Source organism: Medicago truncatula, chromosome 6 (assembly GCF_003473485.1).
Source record: "Medicago truncatula cultivar Jemalong A17 chromosome 6, MtrunA17r5.0-ANR, whole genome shotgun sequence".
NCBI lineage: Eukaryota > Viridiplantae > Streptophyta > Magnoliopsida > Fabales > Fabaceae > Medicago > Medicago truncatula.
Window position 1 is genome coordinate 7,180,339 of NC_053047.1, and position 23,052 is coordinate 7,203,390.

The 23,052-nt window shown below is 31.6% G+C and overlaps 2 protein-coding genes and 1 pseudogene across 6 annotated transcripts; 2 read left to right on the top strand and 1 right to left on the bottom strand.

Moving 5' to 3' along the window:
* Nucleotides 1-10,261: 10,261 nt before the first annotated feature.
* LOC11420076 (ribulose bisphosphate carboxylase small chain, chloroplastic) lies at nucleotides 10,262-14,845 on the top strand. Of its 3 annotated transcripts, XM_039827215.1 has the most exons (4): nucleotides 10,273-10,385; nucleotides 13,467-13,584; nucleotides 13,847-13,981; nucleotides 14,420-14,845. In XM_039827215.1, the coding sequence occupies exons 1-4, from the start codon at nucleotides 10,336-10,338 to the stop codon at nucleotides 14,648-14,650; spliced, it is 534 nt and encodes a 177-aa protein (XP_039683149.1). In that variant the 5' UTR covers nucleotides 10,273-10,335; the 3' UTR covers nucleotides 14,651-14,845. The 3 variants fall into 3 exon arrangements, with proteins under 3 accessions (XP_003618735.1, XP_039683149.1, XP_003618736.1); XM_003618687.4 differs by lacking the exons at nucleotides 13,467-13,584; nucleotides 13,847-13,981; nucleotides 14,420-14,845 and adding exons at nucleotides 10,753-10,887; nucleotides 11,342-11,781 and having other exon boundaries at nucleotides 10,262-10,503; XM_003618688.4 differs by lacking the exon at nucleotides 10,273-10,385 and having other exon boundaries at nucleotides 13,326-13,584.
* A 1,328-nt stretch (nucleotides 14,846-16,173) lies between these two features.
* Nucleotides 16,174-18,240, bottom strand: LOC25495620 (F-box protein At2g17036). 3 transcript variants are annotated; one of them, XM_024785585.2, is made up of 3 exons: nucleotides 18,072-18,240; nucleotides 16,731-17,812; nucleotides 16,174-16,551 (listed from the first exon to the last, which is right to left on the bottom strand). In XM_024785585.2, exons 2-3 carry the CDS (start codon nucleotides 17,457-17,459, stop codon nucleotides 16,456-16,458), a joined length of 825 nt encoding a protein of 274 aa, XP_024641353.1. In that variant the 5' UTR covers nucleotides 17,460-17,812; nucleotides 18,072-18,240; the 3' UTR covers nucleotides 16,174-16,455. The 3 variants fall into 3 exon arrangements, with proteins under 3 accessions (XP_024641353.1, XP_024641352.1, XP_013451300.1); XM_024785584.2 differs by having other exon boundaries at nucleotides 16,731-17,815; XM_013595846.3 differs by lacking the exon at nucleotides 18,072-18,240 and having other exon boundaries at nucleotides 16,731-18,050.
* Nucleotides 18,241-20,123: 1,883 nt separating this feature from the next.
* Nucleotides 20,124-20,836, top strand: LOC11414934 (multiprotein-bridging factor 1a-like; annotated as a pseudogene).
* Nucleotides 20,837-23,052: the final 2,216 nt, after the last annotated feature.

The following is a 23,052-nucleotide window of genomic DNA, read 5'->3' on the forward strand; positions in this document are numbered from 1 at the left end:
TTAATTGCATTGCATATGTACCAATTGGTTTAATTAATTTCATTGCATGCAGACTGCATATACACACCAGAACTCCGGGAATTTTAAGGAAGAAAAATGTAACTACTCAAACTTTCGTATTATATATATAGCTTTAAGTTTAATTTAATCAGATGATGAATACAATATGCTGGTTTGTTTTTTCTCTTTTAACAAAAGATGTTGACAACTTTGATGTGAAAATGAAATGATATGATCATATGAAAGAGAAAAAATACATTCATTTTTTAAATAAAAAATATGGTACTTGATGTATCTAAATATATACATTTTTAACTCAAACTACTAAATTCTTCAAAAAAAAAAAAAAAAACTCATACTACTAAATAAATAAATCTTATAATTGTGATATCGAGATAATAATAACAATATTGTTTACAATATTAATTACTGTAATTGTCAATTGTGTATAAATATAGGTTGCATCATTATTTTTCTTGGTGAAAGAAAATTTATCCGAGACTAAAAAAACAACAATGATGAGATATAGGTCTTTAATAAATTTATTATTAAGAATCATGGAATTAGGGAACTCTCCTTGGGAAATTTATTTGAGCTTAAAAAAATAACAATGAAGTGATTAGACATTATATCACTAAAAAGCTTAAGGTATAGCGTTTATGTTGTTGGAATTCAAGTTTGAGTTGGTTAGTCTTACATTGATTAGAAATGAATTAAAAATTTGATATATAATAAGTATAAATATAACTCATATAATATTAAACATTATCTTAATATTTTAAGTGAATATGTGTCGTAAACGTTTATTATTGTGATCGTTGGTTGATAACGATGATATATATAGACAGACACACACAAACCTCTTTAATTCGTTCTCAACCTCAAAAATTATTTTTCTAATAAAGGAAAATTAAACTCCATCATTTGATGAACTCCCAATGATACATACATCATCTTCTGAAAATGATTTAAAAAAGATTCATGTATCCATCTTAATTATCAAATCGAATCTAATTCTTCCTTTTGTTGTTGTTGTTGTTGTAATAGATTAATTGGGTACATATATATGTTTGGACAGATTACATGGATGAGAATAAAATAATCAGATTAACCACTAGTTAATAGAGTAATGATGGATAAGATAAGGATGAAAAGAAAATGGGTAAAGTAAGACAATTGTTGTGACCCTCAATTAGGACATAGTATATCTCCACTACTTACTAGGAACTTGTTCGAGCCTCCATGCTTTTAGGAAAATAGTTTGTGTTTCAATTTCTCCCTAATCAAAAACTGTGGGCGCTAGCTGTCGGTATATACTTCAACCAATATGATTCTAGAATAGTTGAATATGGTTAGTTGATATAAATTTTTAACTAAATATATTAAAATGATGGTTACCTGCGATTGATGGGTGCCCAAACTTCTTTGTTATGCGAAGTCAGATAGAATTAGATTTGGCAAGTCTAAGTTTCTTCCCGTGTCCAATTTTTTTTACAATAATTGTCACACAAAAACAGTTATAAGGTCTCGAAATCTTTTAGAGTAATGATATTTGAACAATTTTTTTGCTACAACTTTTGGGACAACCTTGTTGTGCTCTCTTTTCATTGGTCAAAAACGATGGAGAGAGAAAAAGGAAGAGAGATAATAAAAAGATAATGTGAGTATGAGAGAGGAAGTAGTACAAAAATTATACAAAAATGGTTGTACAAATATCATTTCTCAATCTTTTAATATCTAACTTATGTCCTATTTGTAAGATAGAGAGCGATGATATTTGGTCCTTCTGCCTCCATCAGTCGCTCACCCCTTACACACTTTGTTGAAAGACTTCAGTTCTAGTTTTGGTCCAATTGATCCCATTATTTTTGAAAATATCAAGCATTCTATTCATGAAATTTGTGGTCAAGTGTTCTCCTTTTTAAATTATGTTTTAAGAGTCTTTGCTACTCTTGATCTTCCAACGTATTCAAACGTACATACATATCAAACAAAGTAAGATTAATTGAGAAATGGTATAATTAATAGATTGTACTCTTAAACTATAAAAACGACAGTTAAATAAAAACTCTAAATCTATATTCAAACAACATTTAAAAAGGAACAACGGGAGTATATGAGTAAAATAAAGTAGAACAACTAGTATACTTGTCAAATTGTTAACCATCTCTTCTTTTTCTATTTACTCTTCATTTATCGTCTTTTGCTTCAAATTAGATACTCTCCTTCATTTTTCTCTCTATCTTATTATGGATTTCTATTTCTTTAAGGAGGTTAGCTCATGAAAGCTTTAGTCAAATGATACTTTTAGAAAAATAGGGTTGTAGTTTTTCAATAATCTATGTCCCACTTGTTTTTACTTATAAAGATCATTGAGAAACAAATATAGCATTGAATACTAGTATTACTAGACTCTTTTTTAAAAACATTTTCTTAAGTAGTACTAGATCATATCCTTTTCTTCCTCTTCAAAACTCGATATACAACTCAAAGATCGACTAATTCAGGTGAATAAATATCATCGTTGATTAAAGGAGATCCATTTAAAGTCAGAGTAAAGCTCTATGTGAGCTAACCAACATAAATTGATACCATGAAGATTCAAACTTGAAATCCCTTAAAAGATCACACTTTAAGGTGTCAAGTCTACATGATATATAGGCTCAAATAATTACAATTAGGACTGGAAATGAGTCGAGTCGAACCGAACCTGTCTGAGCTCGGCTCGACTCGATAAGAATTTGCTCGGCTCGAAACTCGACTCGAGTTCGACTCGTTTAAAGTTCACGAACAGTTCGGTTCGGCTCGTTAGGTTCAATTCGTTGCTCGAGTAATATAATTCAAAAGTTTTTTTTTGTTTTTGTCAAAAATTTATATTTTAATCTCTTAATTTATTTAAAAAAGTATACAAAAATGAACTAAAACAAAAAACTATAGACCATGTTTGTCTCAAGACTACTAAGTAAAAAAGTAGTAGTAACTACTATAGTGCAATCCATATAGATTCTCAAATGCAATTCTCTTTTATAACTACTCTTCTGCTGCTATGTTGTTACTAAACTCCTCGATGTGGGACAAAGTTTAGCACAAGTGTGTTATTTGCTTTTTATTGTTTCTTTCGTTCTTTTTTTTGGGTGATATTCTTTCTCTCTTTTATTAAATTGTTAATTAAATTAGAAATAATTCTTCCTCCTCTCTTTGATAAAAAAATAATTCCTCTAAAAACAAATACAAAAATATCATAGAAAGTTTGTAATAAATTACATGTGTTGTATTTTAATATTAATGTCTGTTCTTTATAAATATATATATATATATATAATATTATCGAGCCAACTCATGAACCAACCGAGTCGAACTATATAAAGTTCAAGTTCAGTTCATTTGTTTAACAAACTTAATTTTCAGCTCAAGTTCAGCTCATTTAGTTCATTAACCAAGTTCAACGAATTAATTATCGAATCGAGTCTCAAACTATTGTCGAGTTGCTTCGATTTATTGTCTGCCCTAATTACAATTTAAATAATTACATTAAGAGTAACTTGAAAACTATATGAACTTGGAATTGTAAGCTATAAAGGAAAGAGAAAAACAAACTAACAAAAGAAAATAAAATATGTTTTAGTTTAATTTTGATTCCTTTGCAAAGTGTCTCAAAGACAATCCATATTAACGGTGATAATGGATAATAATCTAAGGGGCCTAAAAACTAAAGACGAAACTATAAACAATTCAAAGAAAAAGACAAACTAACCGTATAATTTTACTTCTAAGTATCTAATTATTTGTTAAATCCTAATTGCATGCTCTATCACCACAACACTAAGCTAACTCATATGGATTTACTCAATTTTATTGTAATTAATATATTATTATGTTAGGTCATTTGGAAAGTCAAGGAGACCGTCCACATCGAGACTAGAACAACCACATTAGCAAGAGAGACGCCACACTCTTATCCAAAACCTTAAGGCAGTGAGTTTATGGATCCTCTTACATATAAGGTGTTCAACTTTTACTTTTTTATCCGATGTAGGACATATAACTCACACTTATACACAATAACATATTATTATATTGTTGATGTTGCTATTGATTTTTTTTAATATTATTATTCTTCACACGGAAAAATAATCTAAATTCTAAACCTAATATGAACTAAGACTTGTAAGTTTATGATTCATTGGTAGGAAAGTCTATTGCAACATATATTCATGAAGTTCACTCTTCACGTGGAAATACTATTGGTGATTAAGCTTCCTATATAAAAAAACTCTTTCTCTTTGGTGATTAAGCTTATGAAGATTGTTTCAAAAACAAGGTTATGGAGATTGCAACAAAAGACTACCGCTGCATAAACTGTTGAAAATTGCTCTTTATCCACCTATTGTTTGCTTGTAGGTACCTTAAACTCACAAAAATATCTCCATGGACAATTAACTACCGTTTACTGGTCTATGGTAGTTAACTTCGGTTACTAAACTCCAACATTCCAGACCAGAAATAACAATTCCCCTTTGATGAAAAACACATAAACACAAACCATTCTCCTTCCAAACTTCAACAAATCAACCTTCATCAAATTTCTTTAAATTCAAGCAACTATGAGAAAAGTCAGTTAACTGCCATTGGGGCTCAGCGAATACCAGTTAACTACAATGGATCAGTGAGTGGTAGTTAACTATCGTTGAAGATTTTTCCATCAATTTAGGATGCGTGAGAGCAAATAGTGGATCCTAAAAGAGCGATTTTCTAAACTATTTAGGCTTAATAAGAGAATAGTGTTGGGCCCAAAATTTCAATTTCGACTCAATCTCCCACATAAAATTGCTCTTCTCACTTCCATTTTTGCTCCCAAACACTCACACCCCTTATAATCTTCTTTATCTCCTACCTTTCTCTTCACCCCTTACTGCTCTCTCCTTTTTCTTCCTTTGACTTTCTTCTGTATCACATCACATATATATTTGAAGAGAAAAAAATACACTATCAGTAAAAGCAAAATTAGTGAGGGAAATCAGTGATAGAAAAAAATGAAATCCCTCACAAATTTCATAGTCACAGAATTTAGTGAAGAAATTATTGAGGTATTTCATGTTTTTTCTTTCTAAATTCCCTCACCACTTTCCCTGAGTTTGGTTTCCAAGGCCGGCGACACCATGGGATGTTTCAGTTCTACCTCCGATGAAAAATGTGATTGTCTTCCTTTCTTCACGGTTTGCCGATGTTACACCTCAAAAATGCGACTTTCTTTAACCTTCCCTCAGAAACAAGAGTAGCTCAATTCTTTCTTTTGGTATTGGCACTCTAATACAGTCAGCTGGTTTGTTTTTCTATGTTTATCTGTGAGCACACGAATAGCTTGACAGTAGTTTGGGGTGTTACTGTGTTTCAAGGAGGACTAGTTATTGGTCTTGCTCAAATCAATTGTATTTTCATTTGCAACTTCCTGTTACTTCTTGTACAACTAGTATGCGTAATCAATTTTTACATGAATTTACCCTTAGCAAGCTTTGTTGCATTTTGATCCAATGTTTTTGGCAAATTCAACACTGTCATACTTTATGGAACTTTAATAAGTTTAATCTTCCATGAAATTATGACTCCAAAACTTGCTCCTCCAGCACCTCTAATAGCTCAAAACTTGAGTGGGAGGGAGTATACATTTTCTTCAATACAAGATTTGTTGCATATGATTTCACAGTAGAAGCAAGACGTAAATCCATGGAATGTGATGAGTGGCAAACAAGAGAATGAGGGGGACATTAAGATTTTCTCATGAAAGAAAAAAGAAAGAAAATCTAACCTTTAAACGGAAATTACATTTGTTCCCTTTAGATTTAATTTGTCCAAAAAACAAAAACAAGGGTCATTGTGTCCAAGTGAAAAGGTGTTGCATGCTAAAATAGACCTTCATAAAATGAAGTGGGTCTATTGCAGCAAACTCCATATATAAATACTTATCAAATGTTCACTTTGCAAACACTATTGACAACTCTTTGGTAATCAAGCTTGTGATGCATAAGACAACCAACTGTATAAACAACTTGGGCTTAATAAGGGAATAATATCGGCCAAAATATTCAATGCTGCATCCATATCCATATAGTACACATTGAAATTTGGAGTTAGTTCAAAGTCTCATATTCGATTCTCTATACCGCCAATTTTAATGGTATAGTTTAACTTCTTAAAAGAAAATGTCCAAAATACAAATATGGTGGAAAATTAAAACAAAAAAATAAAATTGAGGGATAAAAATTGATTTTTAAAATTTTAGGAAGAAATTTTTATTTTAAAAAACTAAGGAGACAAAAGTGTACTATTTAAGTCTATTTGAGCTTCCTCTAAAAAAAAAGTCTATTTGAGCATTCCTAAAAAAAAGTCTATTTGAATATATTATACCCTAATTCATCTTATAATTTTCCAATCAGCTTATTTATAGGAAAACTTTCAATATGTTGAAAGCATCATTTTTAAGAATCACCATATGAAAGAAAATGAAAGAGCGATCATGATATCAATCAAAAGAATTTAAATAAAAAAGATCGCGCATCATTATTTTTAAAAATATTTTTTTCTACAAAAATGAAATGAAAGATGAAGAGCACACAACATGCATATTTCTTCGACTTCAAAGCGAGCAACTAGGAACAATTGTTTTCTTCACGGTGCACAATGTCACAAAGAAAAAGATAAAATATCAGCATGGGGAAGGAAAGATGCACAATGGTTATTGCGCAACATTTTCTCTTGTGTTTTACATATTTAAATACTTTGTATCGAGTAAACCATCAAAATGATCCTTAATTTTGTAAGATCCTCTTAATTTAGTCTTTGGCATATGAACATAAAAATGTATTTTAGTCTCTACACGTTAAAGACCGACATCTATCAGTTACTCGCAAACCTAAATTAATCAAGTTTTATTAGATCACTTTGTAATTGAGCTTAGTACATAATACATGTTGGATTAATGACCCAAAAATGTTCTCCTAGACTTAATGTACAAATATATCACTTCTGGCCAAAATGAACTCTGTCTTGTAATTATCCTTTTATGCCTGCCAGAGTTATATCCATCTTACAATCTACAGATTTGATTCCATCGCCAAAACAAAACCAGCCTCATCATTGCTTCATCTTTCATTCGGTGACTTTGTTCTCTTCTGCTGATCCCCTTACATATCCTTAAAAAAATAATTCGGTATCTGATCCAATGACCGATTAATCTAAGGATCCAATTCAACTGTTCCCTTACATTGCCACATTTTGTAGTATTGGCACACATTGATCTCTAGTTATTATTCTTGTAAGTAAGCAACACATGTCAATGTTTGAATCAATTTTAGTGCATTGTTGATTCTCTACCACTATTGGAGTTGAAACTATCTTAAACTTTCTTCTCTAAACATCATGCTTTTATAGTTTTAGGTTCATAATTTCATTCAAGTTGTTGATGTTATTAAGCAAACCTAAAGATTAGACTCTTATACACATGAATGGATTTTATGTAATGCTTATAACATGTTTTTATTTATTTATTAAAGGAATGTTTATAACATGTTCTCTCACACTATGTGTGGACAAGGATTATCTTTTCTACCTTATGCTAAAATTTAACATTTTTATCAAAAGAGGGCAACAAAGGATTAAACAATATGCCATCTAATCAGCTCTAACATCATATCATGAAGTAACCATCCAAAATACATTATTTGTAAAGAAAAGCAGTGAATTGTTATATGGTCTATCTGCGTGATAAAAGATTCAAACACTTTAAATAAGTAGTTAAGGGTTCGGTCTTCAACTCTGAGAGAGAAGAACTCATCTTATGTATTCAATAGATTCTCCGACAAAAATTAATGGCTACTAATATTAAAGGATACTGAAGGTTTTGTTTGTATAATGTAGTTATAAAAACAAAAATCTAACACAAGCATGTTTTTGTACTCGTTGAAAATAAAATTGATGTCAAATCTCAATTATAAAAGTAATAAATTACTCATTTTTTAAGGAGGATGGACAAGAGATGTACCTCATGTCTCTTGAAAAAAGGGATCTCTGCTTAACAGTGCATTTTTTTGTCCTCATAGTTTTTTTCTTCTTCTATATTTGGCATATCCAATTCTAGAATATGGTGGAGTGGAGTTTTTTTAGGGCTTGATTATATTGGAAATTATTTGTACTAAAAATATTAATTGGAAATTATTATTCTTCTAATATTTTTTTAGACTAAATTGCACTAAGAGGTTTTTTAAGTTTTATCGTACCATTCAAGTCATTTAAGTTATTTAAATGTAACAAGTTAGTCCTTTAAGTATTTTTTGTATCACTTATGTCTTTAAGTTATTTAATTGCAACATTTAAACCCTGAATAACTTATACTTTTAAGATCTAAAATTTCTCAAATTGTTACGGTTAAATAACTTAAAGAACCTAATTGGTACAGAGAAAACATAAAGGATCAACTTGTTATAATTAATAAACTTACAAGGTACGAAAAAAGCTTAAAAAATTCATTTATTACAATTAAATAACTTAAAGAACTTCTGGTGTAATTTAACCTATTTTGTATCACATTCATCTTACTTCCTTTTCATACATGATATGCTGTCTTCCTTTCCTTTACAACAAGTGTTTAACTACTTCCAAAATTGGATAGTTGTAAAATAGTGTAATCTTTGTTTTTTGTTATGAGAGAATGAATGAGATAAAAATCCTTACAAGTTGACAAAGATGTGGCTCAGAAGAAAAATGGAACATGCCTTCTTGAAAAAAAATAAGTTATCCTAAAAATAAAAATAAATAAGTTTAAAGTTATTTGAAAATATCAAGGTAACATATTACACTCTACTAAGAATTTGGCAATTCATTATGCTACAATTTTCAATTAACCAACATAATCCAAAACATATAAATAATGAAAATGGTATTGGTCTACACTTTAAGATTAAATAATGTGATTGAAATACACATTTGAATTCTTGACTTTCTATTAATACATGACTTTTGATTTTTATGTTTCATAATTGTTATCTCAAATATACAATGCAATTTTAAGATAAGGTTTTTTGTATTGCTTGGTTGAATACATGATGAGGTTATAACCCATGTGTCATATGTGGATCTTATGTTTTCAACATTGTATGTTTGGCTACTAATCAATCAAGCATGATAAGCCCCATCTTTCTCCCTACCACCCCTTATCTTATGTACACATTTTGCTTATCTACTTTGCCATTGTGAATTAATTCTAAACAAAATCTATAGCAGTAATTAAACAATGCTAATGAAAATTATTGATGCAATACTAATTAAAAGGATTGGTCCCATGCAAAGGTTGAAATAGAAACCTATTTTCAGCTACACAACAAAGGGATAAGAGTGTCAGTTGAAGAGATTTGCTTGAATTTTTGTTCCCTCGCCCAAGAAATTAACACTTACCTATCTTATTTAATTTCATACTTGTTTGATGCCTTTACTTCGTACGTGAATTTCCTGTTGTAGAGATACCACACACTTACACAATGTAGTGGATCTTTTAAGATCGGACGGTTCAGATTTCAAATATAGTTTTATACCATAAAATTATCTCAATCACCCTTTTAAATCGGGTGGTTCAGATCAGTTAGAGCTGTGGAAAATCCATTCCCCTTTACTTCATGACATAGTTTTTAATATCAACCGTTCGTATAAAATTAATGATCAAAATTATTTAAAGTTGATTTTGTTATTATATAGTATGAACTGTCTAATCTTAAATTAAAGTTGATTTTGTTGTATAATATGAATGGTCTAATCTTAAATTAACGACTAAGATCGTTTATTTCATATAATCACATGCATTTTCAATAGCAGACAATTAAGATCCTTAAATTTCACTCCTACTTTATAGAACATAATTGTAGCAACAAAGGTACAAATGTTATTACTTTTCACTTAACATGGACATATAAGAAATTATGGTCACAAATATGTTAAGATACAAAATGAGATGGCAAAAAATATCAACTTCACCACAATCACACATTCATGTGCACTTCCAATGAAGAGATAAGATTATGGAGGAAAATCCACGTGGCATTACCATAGTGGTACCTAACGATAAGGCTACCATTTCAAAACCTAAAGCTCTTTTGTGGCCAATATTATGTAATATCCATAATTATTCAATCCAACGGTCCAAAATTTACAGCCACCAATCCTTTCAATTCCATACCATTAGATAAGTAACATCCAAATTTTACTATTATATATAGCAAGTTTGAGTTGAAGCAATAAGCAGTAGAAGCAAAAGTTGAGTACTTGGTGAACTAAGAAGGAGTAGGAAAAATGGCTTTGATCTCCTCCGCCGCTGTCACCACCGTTAACCGCGTCTCCGCTAACTTGGTTGCTCCATTCACCGGTCTCAAATCCTCAGCTGGTTTCCCAGTGACCAAGAAGACCAACAATGACATTACCTCCATCACAAGCAATGGTGGAAGAGTGAACTGTATGCAGGTAATACACCTAAGCCCTAGTCCATATTTTTGTATATACCATATAAAATTTAATTTCATGTTATGTTACATATTTATGTACCTTAAGGTTACTTAAATTATGATTCATGTCATAAAAAATAGAATGTCACAAAAGAAAAAAAATTGGACTATAATTCTAGAAAAAATTTATCTACAAAGTTGACATAATTATTAATGATTGTCAAATTTTGTTAACCCTAATACTCAATTTTATGTATAATATTTATAGGTTTGGCCACCAATTGGCAAGAAGAAGTTTGAAACACTTTCATACCTTCCACCCCTTACTGAGGATCAATTGGCTAAGGAAGTAGAATACCTTATCAGGAAGGGATGGGTTCCTTGTTTGGAATTTGAGCTTGAGGTTAATCTATTTACATTGCAACTTTTTTTCTTCTTCTTAATTTAGAGTTTAAGTACTATACACTATCGGTGAAAAACTTTTTTACACATACAATCAATTAGATTTTATACTAGCCACTTTATTGCATACATTTATTCCTAAAATATCTTAACAAACATGTACGTGGTAAAATCTGATTGAATGACCATGTAAAAATATTTTACATATGTAGTTTAATATATAGTCTATCATATTTTTATTGCTTTTTGTGGAACTTGGATTGCCTGAAGTCGGTAATCCTCTCATTCACTCGATCGGTACATCATTGGTCGTTGGAATTTGATATGGATCCAACAACTGCATGATGTGCCGACTCCGTGAATGCGGAGAATTTCTGACTTCAGATAATCCGAATTTGTGTTTCGAGTGATGAAGTTTGTAGGGTTGATGTGTTAATTTGTTTTGTGTTATATAGAAAGGATTTGTCTACCGTGAGAACCACAGTTCACCAGGATACTATGATGGACGTTACTGGACAATGTGGAAGTTGCCTTTGTTCGGAGCCACCGATTCTTCTCAAGTGTTGAAGGAGCTTGCTGAAGCTAAAGCTGCTTACCCAGAATCATTCATCAGAATCATTGGATTTGACAATGTTCGTCAAGTGCAGTGCATTAGTTTCATTGCTCACACACCAGCAACCTACTAAGTTTGATATTTGCACCACCCTTTATTACTACTTTGTTTGTACTTGACCATTGTAAGAACTATATATTTCCCATTTGTTTATGTTTTTTGATATTTCATCATCAAGATCATCCTATTGTATTTTTTTGTTATATGTATTCGGATTTCCCTTGGAAATTAAGAATGGATGAGAACTATCAATAATAAAGTATATGTTGTTTTGTTTCCAAATAATATTGCTACAAAGAATTAACCCATTATTATTCTTTAATTTTGTAATAGTGGGTTGAAAACTTTACTAAAATGAAATTATTGACAAGATTTCAAATTGTGCTTATGTTGCGATTTTTAATATTGTGAAAACTTGCGGTTAAATATGGATGCATTTCACAAATCCTAGCTAAGAGACAAACGCCAAAATTGATAAGTTAGACATTTTATCATAGATTTGAACTTGGGATTCCACACTTGTGTGTACGATATTTTAAGTGGTTATTGACATTCCGCTTATAAAAAAATTTGGTCGATGTAACAACGATTAATGTAATTGTGACATAGTCACCACGATGACATCAAAAACCTTTATGTTGCGGTCACAATCTCTTTCGCGTTTAAAAGCTTGTTTATTAGTGATTTGTTACTAAATGAGGGTAAACAAAGCAACTTAGATGAATAATATATCTTATACGTTTGGTTAGTCATAAGAGAAAAGAAGTCCATAATTTAATTTGTCCTAAGCCAAAATGACTAGGATGCACACAATTTCTTGTTATTCTATTTGAGTAATATTTTGCACTCATGTTGTGGGGAAGCAATGAACATCCCCGACCAAGTATGAATGAATGGTGTGAAACTTTAAACAGAATAGTTTAATAAAACAAGAAAATTAATGTTAATATTGTCGTACACTCATAACCTATGAAGCACAGACACAGACACGACCCTGACACATACATGTCAACACCAATAAAATGACATAATTCAATGTAATCAAGTGTTGGTGTTCTGTCAGTGTCAAACAATGGGACACACCTTCAATCAAAAGTGTTGAGCAACTCATCATGCACGTGCGTACAATGCTTGCCTGCTCGAGCACTTTTCTCGCTTATGAGTAAACTATGAGTCATACTCAACAACAATTCACGTGTATATTTATATGCAAAGAGTTCGACCACATAATTTTAAAGCATAAAGTTTAAATCTTCTCGAATATGGTTTTAAAACGACTACCACTTTTAATTGATAATAATTTCTCTTTCCCCAATTTATGAAAAACAAAAGTTTATATATGTTGGTTTTTTAAACATTCCTCTTAAAGCAACAAAACTAATTGGAATCATAATATTTTTCTTCTGCCATTCTCAATCAAGTCACTGCAAATTATAAATCATAATTTTGAAATTGTACAAATTTAAGCACAATTGGATTAGACCAAGTGTAGAGCTACCAAGTACATAATTTTTTCAGAATTTCCAAAATCCAAAGGTATATAGACAAGAATCTTAATATCAACATGATTCACTTGATTATTTTTTGCTAGTAACTTGCTGTATATAGTCATGGATTTCCCATTGGTAAATTACATTTAACCGTTATGAGGTATGATTAATTATAGGTAACCTTATAGATTGCATCAATATTTAGAGTGGACCCTTTAGATAGGTACTTTTGTGAACAAGGTTACTCAAAGATAAAGAAATAGATAAGAAGTTTCACCTCCTCTACTCAAACTATACAACATCACACATTTTTTAATACATGAATAGTCATATATGTATTTCACCATTGGATATATAGCAAGTTTGAGCTGAAGCATCCATCAATCAGTAGAAGCAAAAGCTGAGTACTTGAGGAAAAATGGCCTTGATTTCCTCTGCAGCAGTCACCACTGTTAGCCGCGCCTCCTCGACACAAGCCAACTTGGTTGCCCCATTCACCGGTCTCAAATCCTCAGCTGCTTTCCCAGTTACCAAAAAGACCAACAATGACATTACCTCCATTGCAAGCAATGGTGGAAGAGTGAACTGTATGCAGGTAATACACTAATCCATAATCCATATTTTTGCATACCCCATCAAAAATTAATTGAATTTCATGTTATGTTACATATGTATGTACCTTAAGGTTACTTAAATTATTATTCTTGTCATGAAAAGAAGAATAATGTAACAAAAAAATTGGACTAAAATTCTAGAAAAAAAAAATATGTACAATTGTATACCAAAGTTGACATAATTAATTAAAACTGTCAAATTTTGTTAACCCTAATAATGAATTATATGTATAATATTTCTAGGTGTGGCCACCAATTGGCAAGAAGAAGTTTGAGACACTTTCATACCTTCCACCTCTTACTGAGGAACAATTGGCTAAGGAAGTAGAATACCTTATCAGGAAGGGATGGGTTCCTTGTTTGGAATTTGAGCTTGAGGTTAATCTATTTACATTGCAATCCTTTCTTTCTTCCTTTTTAAATTAGAGTTTAAGTATTATACATCGTCGGCGAAAAACTTTTTTACACATACAACCAATCAGATTTTTCATGACACCACTTTTTTGTATATACTTATTCCTAAAATATCTCATGATGCCACTTTATGCCACTTTACATATATAGTAAATATATAGTCTATGCTATTTTTATAGCATTTTGCAGAATTTGGATTGCATGTAGTCGGCAATCCTCTCATTCACTCAGCCGGTACATCATTGGTCGTTGGAATTTGATCAGGATCCAACAACTACATGATGTGCCGGCTCAATGAATGCGGAGAATTTCTGACTGCAAACAATCCGATTTTGTGTTACAAGCGATGAATTTTGTACGGTTGATGTGTTAATTTGTTGTTTGAATTGTTGTGTTTTATAGAAAGGATTTGTCTACCGTGAGAACCACAGTTCACCAGGATACTATGATGGACGTTACTGGACAATGTGGAAGTTGCCTTTGTTTGGAGCCACTGATTCTTCTCAAGTGTTGAAGGAGCTTGCTGAAGCTAAAGCTGCTTACCCAGAATCATTCATCAGAATCATTGGATTTGACAATGTTCGTCAAGTGCAGTGCATTAGTTTCATTGCTCACACACCAGCAACCTACTAAGTTTGATATATGCACCACCCTTTATTACTACTTTGTTTGTACTTGACCATTGTAAGAACTATATTTCCCATTTGTTTTATGTTTTTTGATATTTCTTCATCTTGTATTTTTGGTTAATATGTATTCGGATTTCCTTTGGAAATTATGAATGGATGAGAACTATCAATAATAAACTATGTTGCTTTGTTTCCAAAAGAACCCAGTATTACTTTTTAATTTCCCTGGGTTGAAATTTTTTCTAATATTGAACTTATTAGCAGGGTTTTCAAATTGTGTTTTCTGATATTGTGAAAAATTGCGGTCAGATTCGGTTGATGTAACAGTAATCAATGCAATTACGACATAGTCAATGACGACATCAAAATCATTGATGTTGCAGTCACAATCACAATCACATTTAAAAGCTTGATTATTAGTGTTGTGTTACTAAATGAGGGTTAACAAAGCAACTTAGATGTATAAATGTTCTTATACTTTGGTTAGTCATTAGAGAAATGTAAGTCCATAATTTACTTTTTGCTAAGCAAATATGACTAGGGTAATATCTTGCTTATTTGGGTAATATCTTGCATTCATATTGTGAGGAAGCTACCTTTACATTACATCCCAAACCAAATATCTTATAAATGTTTCTTAAACATTGCTTTAGAAGCAATAAAACTAATTGGATCAAGTTTGGTATATACCAGAATCTTGTCCTTGGGTATATACTTAATCTCAACATGATTCACTTTGATTTACTTTATATTTGTAACTTGTTGGTAGCCATCAATTTCCCATTGATAAAGTCATTTAGCCGTTCTGAGGTATGACTAATGATAGGTAATCTTTTAGATTGCATTAACTTTGAGGGGACCCTTTAGATAGGTACTTTTGTGAACAAGGTTACTTCAAGATAAAGAAATAGATAAGAAGTTTCTCCTCTTTTACTCACACAACCACATCATACATTTATTCAATCATAGTCTAAACATGTATGACTTAATCTTATTTTTATCTCCCTATTTTATCACATTCACAAAAAATAGTCTCTTTTAAAAATCGAACTTTTTGATCCATCAAGTGCATCACACTCTTTGCAATTTTGGTTATAATACCTGGCCAAAAAAGTGGTGGTTGTGACAAGTTTTTAAGTGACGTGACACTAAACATGGCGATTTGCTGAAAATAAATTACAAACAGTTCTGAAATCTAATTTCTAAATCTCATGAGTATGAGAACCTTATACGAAGAAGAAGAATCAGGGACAAAGAGAGTGCTTCAAAAACATTCAAACAGAAACGGATAAATACATTCTTGAAGGACCAAAAAATTTGTCACATCACCACTTTTGGGACCAAAAATCTCCAAAACTTGCATCAATTGTGATAATTGAAGACCAAAAAGTTCAAATTTAAAAAATGGACTATTTTCGTGAGTGATAAAATACGGAACCAAAAGTGCGACCAAGCAGAAGTGTATTTTACATTTCATTCATTTTGAAGTTGTGTTGTATGAGGAAAAAATAAATGCATTTTTACATATGTATGAAATTCTATATATTATTTAGAATTACCAGGAGGAGAAAGAAAAAAAAAACAGAGAAAACTTGCATCATCATATATATAATTTATACTTCCAAAATTAGAGAAAATGCACAATATTTGCAGTATCATTGGGATAACTAAATAGAACAGAGAATTGTTGCAGAGGATGGGAAACCTGACAGCAATTATCAACACCTAGACTTAGCAGCAAGAGGTACTATTAATTCCGGATGTGAAATAAGCTCTTCAGGAACTGGTCCATTTAAGCAAACTAAATCTTCAATTGAAGGAAAGAGAAAACCGTTCTATTGGAAAAAATATATTATCGTCCATTGAATAAATACCCAATTTTTTATTGCGGCCCCAATCCAGTCCCTGACAAAAAATAATACCCAAGTTAGTGCTGATATTTTCATAAGGGGCTCAATTTAGTCCCCGACTCATTGTAACAGAGGGACTAATTTGTCCCTTGTATGAAAATGTAGGGACTGCACAATATCGCTATATCACAGTCACATTAGAAAGTAGAAAACTTTTGATGCAAGATAACTTACTTGGTAACGAGGTCGGATCCACTCTGCAGGTGGCCATAACAAGTTGGAATATTCGGGACAATCAGACAAAAGCGAATGTCGACCTTGATCCAAGTCCAAAACATATTGCTTACATTGAAATCCAAATGGCCTATATGATTCAAAGATATAATTATTAAAGATGACAGAATTCCCTTTGGCAACACACAAATCCGAAGCACAGGCAGAAAACGAACATACCAACCCCAACCCCAAGAACAAAATCCTATCTCCTAAACTTGTCAACTTCACCCACTTCTTCTCCTTCTCATTAAGCTTAAACAAATCAATTCTTACAGGATCTTTAAGATCAGGATCTAAAAGATCAGTACAAAGACAATCATAAACATCTGCTAACAACAAATCCTCCTCGCTCTCCACTAAGAATTTCATGTCCCCGCCACCAACCAAAGGTTCAGCCACTAATTGGACACTTGAGTCCGGTCCAACCACAACTGTCTTACCAATTTTGTCAACTGCGTAAGGTTGCCCTTTGAAAAGGCAGATGTCTCCGAATTTCGTTGACATGTCAGGTATCACCTTCCATTTCTCATCACCACATTTCACAAGTAATGGCTGTGGGGGAGAGGTTAACGTGCCAACAATGAGAGGTTTTTTCCCATGGCACGTAACAACAACGACCTTTTTAGGGTACATGTAATAGTCGGGGTTGTAGAGTTTATCGTTGAATGTGAAGTCAAAGTCTATCATGAAGAAGTTGCTTCCCAAATGGAGGATGGATAATTTGTTGAAGTCGAGCACGAAATTGTACAGAAATTTATCGCCATTTTGTAAGAGTGGGTGGTATAATTTGGATTTGCCGCGTGCATTTTGACAAATTCTTATCAACGAAGGGCGTAGGTTTAGGGTTTGTTCTTGCTGTGGTGGTTTGATGAGGAAGATATTTTGTTTGGTTATGTAACAAAATGACTTGTTCCTGTTGATAAAATCAGGGTTGAATGGAAATTTAAGGAGTGGGAACTGGAAGCGAAAATTGCGATGATGCTTTGGGACGGAGGAAGAGCGCCAGGTTGAACAAACTGATCGGAAGTGAATGAGATCAACTTCTTCGTAGATTCGTTGTGATATCATATAAGCAGAACATATAAGCAGAAACAAAAGTTATAAGCAGAAGCTACAAACAATTAAAATAAGCAAAACCTATAAGCAGAATCAGAAGTTATAAACAATTAAAAGCTATAAGCAAAAACTAAAAACAGAAGTTGAAAACAGTTAGAAACTATAAACAATTAGAAGTAAAAGCTATAAGTAGAAACAGAAAAGCTATAAGAAGCGAAAATTTAAGGAAAAGACACGAGCTACCTCACACGATGAAGGGGTTAAAGAAACTCGCCGGAGTATAGATCGCACAAAGAGAATGGCTGCCGGAGGAGGGTTCGCCGGCGCCGGAGATAGAAGAAATCGATTTGGGGGTTAGGGCCGTGTTGAAGAATAAAAAAGGACAAAATTTAAGTACAATTCTTTAACTGCTTTTAACTAAAAATACAATTTTTTTTAGATATAACATTTGAGAGAATTATGGATTTAAAGAAATATTAAGAACTATATCAAAAACACCGAATTGCACTAAGTTTTTTCAATAAAATTTTCAAAAAGATTTTTGTCTTATTATTATTTATAAAAGTTTTAATCTGTAGTATTTTTTTTAGATGAAGTGGTAATACACTGAAATTAAACTCACATAAAATTATGAGGTTTCGGGTTCGAATCCGGATCTTATTAATTGAAAATAAAAATAAAAATGTGGAAACATATTTCAGTCGATAAGGTCAATGTATGGTAAATCGTAACATATAATGGTTGGGTTCTAATTTCTACACTTCACTTATATACGTCGAGTTCTTTTTTTTTTTTTTAAGAAATCAAAATGAAATATATTAACAATGGCCGTGTAACACTCCTAGGTACAAGATGTACCAAAGAAGCCACCCCGAGATCAAACAGTCATACAAAAATTATCAATAGTCAGTCGATACCCAAACATTATAAAAGATCTGACCACCAATTATGAGAGCCATACACAAACATAATATTATGAGCCTTTAGCCACCATAAAAAATGATATTTTACCTTTTCTAATAAGTAATCAATAGATGTTTCTGTATTATATACATTGAGTTCTAATCGCAAATCTATTTGATAATTAAAAAATAAAAACTGATTATTAAAACAAGGATTTCCTTAAAAAAAAAAAAAAAAAGGTCTCGTTAACGAACGTTTTCGAGATACTTTTAAAAATTTTAAATTATCTTTAAAAAAAAAAAATTAAGAAATTATTTCTTTAACAAGTAAAATGCATTAATTTTTATTGAGTTAAATACACAAATTTTTATAAAAAGTTACAATTAAAGTGCTTAAAAATTGTTTAGGGTACTCGTTAGCATTTATTTAAAAGAAATCAATGACATAAATACAACTTTTTTTTTTATCAAACGTTACATGAGGATAGTTTAATCGGTAAGGTTTTTTCTCTTGATATTGTTTCTTTGTATGTTGGTAGTAGTCTTTTAAGCACATCTTGTGCTAAGAGATTGCTATTGTTTTTGGTAATATAATTTCATTTTGGTTTGTTCAAAAAAAAGTTTAATCGATAAGGATATTGAAATATGCATGGACCAATCAAGGGTTTGAACCTGAATAATAGTAGGTGAAATTTTAGCTACTTTATTACTTTGACAAAAAAAAAAAAAAAAAAAACTTCAGCCTTTTCAATTAATATTTTACACTAGCAATTAATATTTTTTTACTGAGCCCATTAAAATTATTATATCTTAAATAAGTAATAATATAAAAACGTATCCCTTACTCCTTAATGTTATTAGGTTTGCAACCACTAAACCCTAATTATTTCCCTCTAAATCTATTGTATTAAATGTTGTTAGTGATAATCCTAAAAAATTTCCTCTAAAGCCAAATATTTGAATTTCTAAATAAATCCCAAGAATTGAGGGAAAAAAATCTGATGATAGGAATTAGAGAAAAATTCTCCTTATTTTCCTCCAATTTTTAAAGTGTCATCTTGATACAATGAACTGCATTAATTTTCAACTATTGCCATCTCACATTGAAAACACAAAACTAAACTCTCCACTCATCATATCTGTTTGTTTCCCACACATATGCACATGTTACAACACAAAATTATTCTTCTTCTCTATCAATTGTTCTTTCTCTCTCATTCTCACTTCTCCTCTCTCAATCTCTTCTCTCTCAACAAAACTGTTTCTATTCTCTTCTTCATCTCCTTCATAGAACAACAATTAAATAACGTTGGATTCTTTAGATTTGCAAGAGAAAACAATCTATCAGATGAAGTTATTTATGAGTTTGAGTTGATCAAGAGGAAACCTCATGATGTGTTACAAGTCACAGCTTCTCACACAGTAAATTTAGGATTTTTCTTCGTTCATAACAGTTCCTTCTTATTTATATGATAGGTCCTTACTGATACAGTTGTCAACAAGCTGAGAATGAAACAGGAATCAGACCTGGTTCACAAGATTGGGAACCCGTCGTTCTCCGTAAGAAAGCCCACACCGCTGCTGCCAGAAAAGATGACAAAGTTGTCAATGCTGCTCGCGGTGCCGGTGCCGATATCAAAACCATGAAGAAAATGATGTTGCGACAAACAAAGCTTCCTCTAGCAGCACTTCATTGAACACTAAGAGGCTTGATGAATATATAGAGAATTTAGTTAATGATCAGGTCCCAACTGAACTCAAGAAAGCTATAATGCAAACTAGGATGGACAAGAAGCTTACTCAGGCACAACTTGCTCAAATTATCAGTGAGAAGCCTCAAGTGATCCAGGAGTACGAGTCGGGGAAAGCCATTCCAAATCAGATGATAATTGGCAAGTTGGAGAGAGTTCTTGGTGCCAAACTCCCTGGGAAGAAATGAGACAGCTGATTTGATGGTTGTGTATGTAGTTGGATCTATTTTACACTGTTGAAGCTAATCTGACGGCTGTTATGTAGTTGGGTTTATATATTTCACTATCCTTGGTTGTTTGCTTTTGCATGTATGTGTGCCTGAAGCTTTCACCTGTTCAAAACTTAATGTTGCAGTGACGTATTTCTTTTATCAACCAATTGATGCTTCAAGTATTTCTTTTATTAATGCAATATTATCGTTTTACTTTGTGATCCATATGAGAACTTTATTTAATCTTCCAGTTATGTATATATTGATTTTGTGTTTTGCTGTAAACAATTAATCATAGTGCAGAACCTAGCAAAACTTGGGGATTAATTTGCTGATATTGAAGCTAATTTAATCAATCGTCTTGCTTAAATGGAATAAGAATGATGTAGTACTCTTCAAAATATCATAATTGACAATAACAACGTGCATACTATCTATGAGTTTCTAATAATCATTAAAAAAACTGTTAATTCAATAAGGGTTAATGGTGCTTTACCCCCTGTAATATAGGTCATTTTTTGTTTCCCCCCTGTAAAATATTTTTTTTGATTTACCCCCTGTAAATTTTTTTTTTTTTGAATACCCCCTAATAGGTCATAAAAAAACGAAAAAATTCTGCAAAAAAAAAATAGTCGTTTTTTTATGACCTATTAGAGGGTATTCCAAAAAAAATATATTTTACAGGGAGTAAATCAAAAAAAATATTTTAGAGGGGGAAAACAAAAAATGACCTATATTACAGGGGGTAAAGCACCATTAACCCATTCAATAATTAACATTTAAATACAACCTCATATATATCTGGGTACTAGGTTGCAAGATGGAGGCTGTCCGGTTTACATGCATATGATTTCAATGATATACTTTTCAAATCCGCATCATCATTATCACATGTTGAGCGTAGTTAGTGGTGCTAATATGGAGCTGCAACTTGCGATTATGGAGAGGTACAAAAGAAAGTACAACTACTATGGGCCACCAAACCAGTGTTTTCTTGCAGCAGTGGCACACAAAAATGTTATGACTCGAGACAGACCCTGCATAAGAATTCTAGCAATATGGTTTAATGGAAGAAAAAAATACAAGCTACTAAAATGAACTGTAATGTGGATTATTTGTTCATAATTTTATTCTTATGGGAATGATACGAGTTTGCTTACCTAAAAAAAATCCAGTTTCTCAAAGTAGGATGAATCCCTATTCTTCATATTTAATACTTCTCTTACATTCATGAAAAAATCTTACATCATTCAAATAAAGTGTATAGAAAAAATTGAATATATCTTTAACTTGATGTAAAATAGAAGTGTTTATTTCATTTGTTATTTTTGTTGTTCTTTTTAGTTCTCACAAGCTTGAAGAATAGGCTTTGGTAAAGAAAGGTCATTACGATTGAAACAAATTTAAAGAAACAAAAATCATATTTATATTATGAGAGACCCGATCATAGATATCATGTGTTAGTTGTAGATTGGATCAATCTTTCTAATGAAGAACAAGGATGCCATCTATGAGTAGTTGTTTGGTGAGATCCTATTTTAAAGTGAAAAATTGGATAGCCTCTGCAGTTTTACCTTAAATTTTAGTTAATTTTTACCTCTGAAAAATATTTGAGTTTTAATATTGGATGTTTGAAAAATATTTGAATTTTTGGATCAAAATATTTGAGTTTTAATATTGGATCCTTTCAAGTTTTTAAAAAGGCAATTTCCTTTTGGCAGTCTCATTTGCGATGACTATCAACAAAAGTCAAGGACAGTCACTCAAACACGATGGTGTATACCTCCCAACTCCTGTCTTCTCACATGGACAATTACATGTGGTTGTTTCCAAAGTTACATCCAGAGAATGGTTGAAGATACTGATAATTGATGAAGATGGTGAAGATACGGATGAGACGTCTAACATAGTATACGAAGAAGTATTTCAAAATGTTTGATATGAATTGATCTATTGTATGTTGTTTTAAGAAACTCAAATAATTCTTAGTGTCCTATGTAATACCGTTGTGACAAAATTTTCAAAGAACTACTCTACATATAGGAAATTTAGTTATCATTCAATTATATATGAAATCGTTTAGCTTATAAGACCCATGCGGCGCACGGGTCGACGTTCTAGTTAACGCTAGTTTTCAATTGTTTATTGATATGTATTAACTATTTATTATCTAATAAAATATTATGCTAGCAACATTCTTTTTAACACTCTCTACTAGTCACTCTTTTATTAGATAAATGTTAGAGAGTTCATGAGGGGGAGGGGAAGGAGATGGTTCTAGTAACTCAAAATCATAATGATTTTATGGCTACTTAATGTTGGCATCTGTTTGGTTATCTTTATTTTTTATTTTATGGAT

What these genes read in the sequence shown, in the direction of transcription:
- LOC25495620 (XM_013595846.3), bottom strand. Translation starts at nt 17,840, where the DNA reads ATGATATCACAACGAATCTACGAAGAAGTTGATCTCATTCACTTCCGA. An exon ending in GGATCCGACCTCGTTACCAA is followed by an intron (nt 16,552 to 16,730) that starts GTAAGTTATCTT and finishes ATTTTTTGTCAG; the next exon opens with GGACTGGATTGGGGCCGCAA.
- LOC11420076 (XM_003618688.4), top strand. Translation starts at nt 13,408, where the DNA reads ATGGCCTTGATTTCCTCTGCAGCAGTCACCACTGTTAGCCGCGCCTCC. An exon ending in GAAGAGTGAACTGTATGCAG is followed by an intron (nt 13,585 to 13,846) that starts GTAATACACTAA and finishes TAATATTTCTAG; the next exon opens with GTGTGGCCACCAATTGGCAA. An exon ending in GTTTGGAATTTGAGCTTGAG is followed by an intron (nt 13,982 to 14,419) that starts GTTAATCTATTT and finishes TGTGTTTTATAG; the next exon opens with AAAGGATTTGTCTACCGTGA.